We start from the raw sequence: 10,900 nt of genomic DNA, 5'->3' as shown, positions 1-10,900 counted from the left end.
ATTCTGATTAGCTTAAAGATGGACACATTTCTAACATAGCTCTCCTCTGAGAAAACCTAGCAATCACATGTTTTTAATCTCATCTGAAATGAGCAGTGGTGGGGTAACGCATTACAAGTAACATGCATAACGTAATCAGATTACTTTTTGATGTGGAGTAAAGTAACGCTTTACAAGTAACGTGCTTTGCGTAATCAGATTACTTTTTTGATGTAAGGAGTAAAGTAATGCATTAAAGTACCATGCATTACATAATCAGATTACTTTTTGATGTTACGAGTAAAGTAATGCATTACAAGTAACATGTATTACGTAATCAGATTACTTTTTGATGTAAGGAGTAAAGTAACGCATTACAAGTAACATGCATTATGTAATCAGATTACTTTTTGATGTGAGGAGTAAAGTAACGCATCACAAGTAACATGCATTACATAATCAGATTACTTTTTGATGCAAGGAGTAAAGTAACGCATTACAAGTAACGTGCATTACGTAATCAGATGACTTTTTTGATGTTACAAATAAAAAAATGCATTAAAGTTACATACATTACATAATCAGATTACTTTTTGATTTTATTATGAGTAAAGTAGTGCATTACAAGTAGGATGCATTACATAATCAGATTACTTTTTGACAGAGGTGGACAACAACACAACACAAAGTACACAACTTCCTTACTTGAGTGAAAGTACAGATACTACTGGTCAAATATTACTCCGTTACAAGTAAAAGTTGTGAAAACCGATTTTTACTTAAGTAAAAGTACAGAAGTACTCGTTTTTAAAAGTACTTAAGTATCAAAAGTAAATAATAAATGTCAATGCATTGTTTTATAATTGTTATATTGTTGTATGTAATACTTACAGTACCTTATGTCTCTGAATCTATGCTTGCCTACCCTTATATCAATATTAAATTTATTTCTAGAACACAGTTCCAGTATGGGATTGAATGTGAGATTGAATAAGTGCACTCAATAACATCCACAATGGTTCCGGACGCCCAAATGGCTGTTCCCTCAAATAGTGCCCTTAAAGTCTCTATGAAAGGTTTTTTGGCTTTTATGAATATGTTAGCCTTACTGTTGTCTATAAGCTAGTGTGCTCCAAAACAATGACAAAATTCGCATTTAGAAGACCAAAGCCAACGATGAAAATGAAAATCAGGTTGATGTCAGAATCCAACATCAGATTGACGTTAATCTCCAACGTTGGACAGACGTTGTATTGTGGTTGAAAATGAAAATTGGGTTGACCAGACTGATGTTGGTTTCTGACGTCAGCCCGACTTTCATTTCCAACCAAAATCCAAAATCCAATTTTACTACTTTCTACTCAAGGACCTTGACAGAAATGTAGAGGAGTAAAAAGTACGATACTTGTCTTTCAAATGTAGTGAAGTTAAAGTAAAAGGTTTCCAGAAAAAATAATACTCAAGTAAAGTACAGATATTCAAAAACTGTACTTAGGTACAGTACTCAAGTAAATGTATTGTTATTGTCCACCTCTGCTTTTTGATTATACTTTTTGAATTTAAAGAGTTCTTCCTTGCTAAATAAAAGTATTAATTTTTTAATTCACATTAACTTAATTTACAGCAATCATAATTTACTGTAACAGCTGTGTAAAGTCCTGTTTATGAGCTCTCATGCATGAGCTCTGACGTCGCTGCAGCTATAGTATGTTAAAATGACAAACATCATCCCTGAAACTTGGAGGTCGAAATGCCAAACCAACTTATCTCTAGGCTGCTCAGCAGTCAGGGCCATAGTTTACCCTTGGAGCAGTTTGTTCTGCTCCTCAAACAAACTGCAAGCATTTTACTGAAGCCCTTCCTCTCCAACAATCCATCTATTTTCCATGGTGAGGAGAGTTCCACTCCACTGTGTCTAAATGGATTAATCACTGAAGAACAAGAGCAAGACGCCACACTAAAGGACATCCCAGCGAATCTGATGCTCTGTGGCCGACAACAAAGACAGAAGAGAAGATAGACTTCTGAGCACCATAAATCATTTATATTTTCAATTTTCCGCCTTGTCTGATGCAGGACCTCTGGTCTATGGAGTCTGTAATAATTACCACGGCAGGGTGTGCCAGAGCGGCCATACCTTTGCTCAAATGGCAGGCAATGCCATTTATCACAGCCGCAAGCAAACATCTCTGTCTTTCTCTCACACACAAAACAATATCAGCTGAACCGCAGACCTTCAAGTGCACAGGAGAGATGGGGAAGGAATATAAAGAGAGACAGTGCAGGGTAAGGTAAACAGATTAAAAGAAAAGTTACAGAGTTTATGGCTTTGCATAGCAGCTAGTTTCATTACTGTCACATGAGCTCATCTACTACTAACAACATTTACTCACAGGGAGCACACTAAATCTAAACCTCTTTGATAACAAACCCAGGGCCATCATCATACTGTAAGTCAAGTAGACCATTGTTGACAATAGAGGACTATAGTTCCACTATACACATTTTTTTTTTTAAAGACTGTAAACTATTGTTTTTTTTTATAATGTGATATGTGATTTGATATTATACGCATATACATAATACTGAATCATATTTTTTACTGAATCTTAAATTATCAGAATAGTATTACAAATCACAATAGTATTACACAAGTATTACATACAGCGCTCCTGCCCTCTAGTGGACAGTATTAAAAAAACGATTTCTCTGCCCCTTTGAAACTTCATTCTAACCACGTATATGTGTGCATACAGGCAAGCAAGCCTGGATCCTGAAGAAAGGAGGTTTGCCTTCTCAGCCATTTGTGTTCCTCAAATCCTTTCTAAAGAGCAATAGTTCAAATAAAACCATGCTATCTGTGTTTATAATGACCTGAGCTCTACACTTCATCTCAAGCTGAATGAGGATGTGTTGTTCCCATACGCTATGAAGATTGTATGTTGAATGTGATCAATAGATCATAGGATGCCGTATTACTGCAAATGACAGCTTTTGATTGGGGAAGAAAATGGTTATAATGTAAGACTTTGACCACACCACACCAAACCTTAAAGTAACAACAACAACACTGTTTACATCACATGTTGAAACACTGAGTTACACATAGGCCTACACAAAAGCACAAACTACAAATAACAATGAATACCTTGCATCTTTAATTTAACAAAAGAGGATAAAATGCTGAGTAAACATGTAAAAAGAAAGAAAGAAAGAAAGAAAGAAAGAAAGAAAGAAAGAAAGAAAGAAAGAAAGAAAGAAAGAAAGAAAGAAAGAAAGAAAGAAAGAAAGAAAGAAAAAAAGAAGGTTAGTTGACATTCTGCAGGTTCAGGTTAGTTGACACTGATGATGGCAATTTACAGAAGGGCTCAATATCAGCAGCTCAGCCCTTTCCAGACATAAAACAGGTTAATGATCTATATCTTAATTACGTCTCCACAATATTCAGTCAACATCAAAATCTAATTTGCATGAGATGGATATTTGCTTTAAATTTGTCAAAGTGTACACATCTTGCCAGCAGAAAAATTGTATGCAATGCAACTTTGCACATTAATTAAAAGATTGGATAGGTCTGTCATATTGCATGATTTTGCAAGTGCAATAACATCTTGCTAATAGAGGCCTATATCCTAATCATATGACCTGAAACTAAATGGATAGGACCAGCCCTACCATCCCCCAGGCTCAAAAAAAAATAAAAAAAAATTGGATTATAAGTTATGAAGTCAAACAAATCGGAATGGATATCTTTATCTTCTAAAGATCTATATTTATTAAGATTTTATATATATATATATATATATATATATATATATATATATATATATATATATTATAGATCTTAATAAATAATAAACTCTCTATATAATATATAATTTATTTCTGTGATGCAAAGCTGAATTTTCATCAGCCATTACTCCAGTCTTTAGTGTCACATTATCCTTCAAAATCATTCTGTCAATAATATGTGATTTTATTATCAATGTATTAAACAGTTGTGCTGCTAAAAAATTTTTTATAACCTGTGATGCTTTTTTTTCAGGATTCTTTGATGAATAAAAAGTTTAAAAAGAACTGCATTTATTCAAAATAGAAATCTTTTGGAACAATATAGGCTACACTACCGTTCAAAAGTTTGGGGTCAGTAGTTTTTTCCCCCCTTTCTTTATTTGAAAGAAATTAATACTTTATGTCAGCAAGGATGTGTTAAATTGATAAAAGTGATAGTACAAAGTGATAGTAAAAGGTGATATTGTTAGAAAAGATTTCTATTTTGAATAAATGTAGTTCTTTTTTAAACTTTTTATTCATTAATGAATCCTGAAAAAATATCACATGTTCCAAAAAAATTATTAAGCAGCACAACTGTTTCCAACATTGATGAAAACTAAGTATCAAATCAGCATATTAGAATGATTTCTGAAGGATCATGTGACACTGAAGACTGGAGTAATGGCTAATGAGAAGTTATGCATCACAGAAATAAATTATTATTTAAACTATATTAAAACAGAAACCCATTATTTTAAATTGTAATATTTCACAATATTACTGTTCTTTCTGTATTTTTGACCAACTAATGCAGGCTTGATGAGCATAAGAGACTTCTCTCAAACATTAGAACAATACTTCTAAAACATTCAAAATAGTAATGTTTTAAAATAGTAATATCAATCTTTACATAGCTACATGTATTAATTTGTCAGCAATGATGTTAAATATTTTTCATATTTGGAAAAAATACCATCAAACAGTAGCCTAATGAAGTTATCAATAACATTAACTGATTAGACAAAACCTGTTTCATTTTGAGTCGCAACAACGTAGCAACAATCTCTGACGCAACAACGTAGCCTATCTCAGGGAAATAATTTTAGAAATCAACAAATCGTCTTTTCAAGATAATCCTTTATTCGAGACTGAGATAGGCCTATAGCTTTTAGTCAGAGTATTTGAGCCTGTTATAGGTTCCAGCTGAAATTAACTTTACAATAATGTGTTCCAATGCATTCTATGGTATCATCACACGATGGCACTGTTCAACAAGTATCCATTCTCAACATTCTCGGTACTTTTTTCCTTTTAAATAACGTGGATTTATATTTTCTATCCACTTCAGAAACGTTCTATACCCTTATTCCGCATCCACGTAATCAACGATAAATCAATGACATCAGTAATGAAAAAGTCCTTCAGCATTCACAGGTGACGCGCAGCGCGCCTCTCATCCTCGCGAGATGATTTCATCAATCCGACCCGACACTTATCTTTCTTCCTACACCTTAAATAGCTTCAAGACTAACGATTTGCTGTCCAATGTAGACAGATAACTTGGCAGAAAAAGCTGGATTGCCATCCTTAAATCCTCCGAGTTTTCCTATCAGTTGGAACCATTTTTAGATGTGGAACGGATGGAAAGAATGCGTCATGAGGACATTTACTGGACAGCTACAAATCTGTAGAATACAACAGGGTGCGAAATAATGAATGACCTTCAGGGAAGTAGACTTTTTAGAGGAAGTTCTGTCAGAGCGCATGTTCGCGCGCAACTAAAATTGCGCCTCTGAAAGTAAGTTAAACTATTGAAAAGACGTTTAAATAAAACAAAAAATATTTTTGTTAAATCTATATTAAACCTATATTAAAGTAATAATACAATTTTAGTCGTTTTCGCGCGCGATACTGAATGAATGGCGAGCAGCTTACTGTTGCTATGGTTACTTCCACAGGCTGACGCGACTTCTGTTCGCGAGCTTTTATTTAGCGCACTAATGTGACTTTTGTGGTTTCGGAAACGTTGTTAGGAAACCCTGCTGAAACATATGTAAAGGAACATGTTTTGAAGACTTAGTTTGACTTATTTGATGGGGCTTGAAGCCGTAATTAGGGAGGTACTCTCCGAAACCCCCATAATTCGGGTTGTATAAGTTCAATTATAAATGTTGGGCAGCCCTGAGAGCAGCACGATGGGGAGTCAGTGGGGAGACTGTCCTGCCCGAGCTCTCTCTCAGAGGAGGATCTAGACGCTCCATGATCTCTCAGCATGCCTGCCTGGACGAACCGGTCCAACTGTTCCTTCAACTGCAGTTGGGATGATAACGCGACGTACTGGGGCTTCGAGCCCCCGGTCACCATTTTCCCCATTCCAATGCTAACCGGGGTCACGGTTACCTGCGCCCTTTTCTTCTTTGTAGGTGTAACGGGGAATCTGATGACCATTTTGGTGGTGACCAAATACAAGGATATGCGAACCACCACTAACCTGTACCTGTCCAGCATGGCCTTTTCGGATTTACTCATTTTCCTCTGCATGCCTCTGGACTTGTACAGACTCTGGAAGTACCGACCTTGGAATTTCGGCAACATACTTTGTAAACTCTTTCAGTTTGTTAGCGAGTGTTGCACATACGCGACCATTCTGAACATCACCGCTCTCAGTGTGGAGAGATACTTTGCTATTTGTTTTCCTCTTAGGGCAAAGATAGTCGTGACCAAGGGTCGCGTGCGAGGGGTCATTTTGGTCCTCTGGATAGTATCCTTCTTTAGTGCAGGACCTGTATTTGTGCTCGTCGGGGTCGAGCATGAAAATGGGACAAACTCGTGGGAAACTAACGAATGCAAAGCGACGGAATATGCCATTAGATCTGGGCTCTTAACCATCATGGTTTGGGTCTCCAGCGTCTTTTTCTTCTTGCCTGTGTTCTGCTTAACTGTTTTGTATAGTCTCATCGGGCGAAAGCTCTGGAAGAGAAAGAGGGAGACGATTGGAGAAAACGCTTCGAGTCGCGATAAAAGCAATAGACAGACAGTGAAAATGCTGGGTAAGTGCCCGGTTTCATCACAGTATATCAGGTAACCGCGATTAAGTTGTTTATCATTTGCGCACTTTACGCACAAGCGCACCCATTACGCACGGGATGTGCTTGGCACAAAACAGCAGTACAACCCTGCATACACTAAAATGGTTTTGTTAGGGAACCTAAAAATGTACTTTATGTGGTAACACCTAATTTAAACGATCTTATTCAAGTAAAATGGCTCATCCATGTTGAAAAGGTGATTTTCAATCTAATTTATTTCTAAGAATTAAAACATTTCTATCCGATCTGTATGAGTGATAATAGGCCTATATGTTAAATGTGTGCCTATCTGTTAATGTTAAGGAATATATTTTATAAAGGTAACGTTGTGACAGTTTTTTGTTCATTTAGTCATGAAACCTAAAGGTCATTATTGAACAAAATAAAGGTAACTGGGTTGGCTAAAATTGTGGGTTACACTTTATTTTAAGATTCCATACACGTTTAATTATACATTTAAGTAGTGAATAATAATAATTAACTGCATGTACTTACAATAGCTTTAGAGTTAGAATAGGGTGTGATTTATGGTTAGTTGCATATAATTATGCACAATTTAGTAAATTGTAACTACATCTAACGTGTAACAAAAACACTGTAAAATGAAGTGTTACCAAATTGTCCTTTAAGAACAAACTCAAGAAAAATATAAGATTAAGTGATAAAAAGAGACACTTGTTAATGCACATTTTGCATTGTGAAAGGATGATGTTTTTTTGTTTTTGTTTAATGAAAATGCTCATCATTTTAATAAGGGGAGATTACACAACTTAAAACATTGTCTACTAAAATGTGAAAAACGTTTTTTTGATACCTAAAAAAATCTGTAGAATAAATTTAACCACATTTATTAATTTCTATGTGCTTGGAATAACAATAAAAATGTGAGCCTTTTTGTTATTGTTAACACATGATTAAGTTTGTGATTCATGGTTAGTTTTTTTTTTCTTTTCTTACTAATAATATTTGCTTTCTGCAACAAAGTGAGGAACAAGGTGCCATTTCAGTGTTCATTTACCTTCATTACCTCTCTCCCTAACAGCTGTGGTGGTGTTTGCCTTCGTGCTCTGCTGGCTTCCCTTTCACGTTGGACGCTACCTGATCTCCAAATCCACAGAGATGGGCTCTCCTGTTATGTCTGTCATCAGCCAGTACTGTAATCTCATCTCCTTTGTACTCTTTTACCTTAGTGCAGCAATCAACCCCATTCTGTACAACATCATGTCCAAGAAGTACAGGATGGCAGCTTGCAAACTTTTCGGACTGCGTAATAACCCACGAAGAAGCACATCAGTGGCCAAAGGAGAGAGTCCACCGTGCTGGACGGAGTCCACTGCCAGCGTGTGACTCTCTTTACCATAAACAGCCATTTCAGACCTCATCTAATGCTGCCATCATTTTATAAGGTGATAGTCTCTTAATTAGACAAAAGATTTATATGAAGGTCTCATAAATTTCCAGACAGATCAGGGAGTATTTTAGAAAGATGTTGTTAACAGCCATTTGTCTATCCAAGCAAAACATTTCATTAGATACCTTGATGTTTTATAAAAAAAAAATGCTTGAAAATAGAGAGAAAAATGGGGAGAAAAAGATAACTTCAGTTGCCTTAAATCTAAATGAAATCTGGAAGACAAAATGAGCACTGTAGATACAGCAGCATCCTCACGCGCCTGATGACAGGGACTGCAGAGGTGATGCCGTTCATTTGCCTCGTGCATCAATGCATGTCATGCTCTTTTAGCTAGTGTTGTCACTTTCTTCATGTGCGTGTTTTTATTAGGCTCCGCACCCGCCCTAAAGCAATACACAGAATTCAAAAGCTTTTGAGAAAAGTTCATTAAAACAAAGGTATATAAAACAGTCAAAATTGCATTGGTGCATTTAAGTACTAGAACATCATAAAAAAGCGTGCTTTTTTCTCAGTGCTTCATGTGCTAAATGTATAAACTATTGTTATGGAATTACCCAGTTGTTTAGAAGTTTCATTTAAAACCACTGCAATAACCGATGTGACAGTATATGCGTACGTTAACAAGTCCTCTTACATCCATTAATATCTGTTGTGGAAACTGCATGTGTCTTGTGTTCTAAAACGATGTACAGTACATAAAATGGCATATTTGTATTTTGTAAAATATGTAAATATAATATCCATGTTTAATTGGATATCTGCTGTGTTGAAGGTTTTCTTTTGTAAGAACAATGACAGTATGACAAACAAATTATGATATATATGAATATACTATAACAATATATATTTTCTTTTTTTATTGGTTGTCCTGTAAGACTGAAGTCTCCTATTTGAGTAAATAGAAATATGGATGGATGGATAAAACGAGACAGATAGAACAATAGATAGAATGATATACAGGCAAATTGATTGATAGAACGACAGACAGATAGACAGAATGACAGACAGATACACAGAACGATAGACAGACATAGAATGATAGATAGATAGATGGATAGATAAACAGAACAATAGACAGAATGATAGATAGACAAGATTGATAGAATGACATAATGACAGACAGGTAGACAGAACGATAGATAGATAGATAGATAGATAGATAGATAGATAGATAGATAGATAGATAGATAGATAAATTCAGGACTATGTGGTCATTTACATAACCCCAAAAATAGATGCAGCTGTCTATAATGGGCTTTAAATAAATAATAAGGGGAAAGTGATGCAGTTAATTTGAGACACTCTTATTCCTCAGGATCAATGGTTTATCGGTTTCATGATATCTTGGTAGAAATCCTTCTTTCTTATGTCCACGTGACCCTGGACCACAAAACCAGTCACATGGGTCAATTTTTTGAAATTGAGATTAATACATCATCTGATTAAGCTGAATAAATAAACTTTCCATTGATGTGTGGTTTGTCAAGATAGGACAATATTTGGCCGAGATACAACTATTGAAAATCTGGAATCTGAGGGTGCAAAAAAAATCGCCTTTAAAGTTGTCCATAAATTTCATGTTCGCGATTGTGCTGCATTCACTCACAGAAATAAGTGTTTTATATCTTTACGGTAGGAAATTTACAAAATATCTTCATGGAACATGATCTTTGATTATTATCCTAATGATTTTTGGCATAAAGGAAAAATCGATCATTTTGACCCATGCGATGTATTGTTGGCTATTGCCACAAATATACCAGTGCTACTTGTGACTGGTTTTGTGATCCAGTCACATATGTAAAGTCTGACTGCTGGTGTTTTATTGATGTCAAATCAAGGTCAGAGTGCCCAGACTGTGGAGAAACAGGATTACAGAGGAGAATGGTTTCATAAATCAGTCAGATCTCCTCATGGGGCAGAAGGTGACGCTGCAAAATGAGATTGTCCACCATTCACACATCCCACTTCTGCCTACCATAACCATAAAATGTATTAAAAAATAAAATACCACAGCCCTGATGGAGAGGGGGAGTGTAAACACTCTTCAAAGTGTCAATTAGAGGTCGATTAAAAAAAATTATACCTGGACAAAATGTTTGATGTTTTTTAATTTAATGTTTGACTTTAACTAAAAGGCTTTATAAAAGTCTGATTTTAATTAGTGATTGCAATCAATGTCCACAAACATAACTAAATGTCTTCACCAGTGTTGGGGAAATGCATTAGTAACACAAGTCACCTTGCAACAAAGTATTGGAGTACTTTTCAAACAAGTAACTTAGGTTACTTTGTTTTCCCATTTGACAGCTCTCCTGTCTCCACGATGAGAGAAATCATGAGCAAGATGCAGAAGTGTTGTGTGCGCTGTGTGAACATGACGGTTATTGTAGTTGTGAGCATTTACTCAACTCACTTGCACAAAAACAAATTCCTCAAAATGAATAAAAAAAGAGAAATGCAAACAGATTACACAAACCTGACATAATTGCATGTTAAATAACACAAATATAGCATACTTTATTTAATCTCACTTTGTTAACAAATGTCTTTTGTGCTGACCTTCGATAATCCAATTCAACCATACCAATAAGCAAAAATGACTTAAGTTAAACCACATTTGTTTAATTTAAAAAAAAAAAAT

The 10,900-nt window shown here is 35.3% G+C and overlaps 1 protein-coding gene across 1 annotated transcript; it reads left to right on the top strand.

Annotated features, from left to right (window-relative positions):
* Positions 1-5,969: 5,969 nt before the first annotated feature.
* On the top strand, positions 5,970-9,053 carry ghsra (growth hormone secretagogue receptor a). The gene is made up of 2 exons (XM_082171805.1): positions 5,970-6,803; positions 7,885-9,053. Exons 1-2 carry the CDS (start codon positions 6,026-6,028, stop codon positions 8,187-8,189), a joined length of 1,083 nt encoding a protein of 360 aa, XP_082027931.1. The 5' UTR covers positions 5,970-6,025; the 3' UTR covers positions 8,190-9,053.
* Positions 9,054-10,900: the final 1,847 nt, after the last annotated feature.

This window comes from Leuciscus leuciscus (genome assembly GCF_965113295.1).
Source record: "Leuciscus leuciscus genome assembly, chromosome: 6".
In the NCBI taxonomy this organism is placed as follows: Eukaryota; Metazoa; Chordata; class Actinopteri; order Cypriniformes; family Leuciscidae; genus Leuciscus; species Leuciscus leuciscus.
Note: the sequence above shows the minus strand (reverse complement) of the source record. Positions and strands in the feature narration are given on the sequence as shown.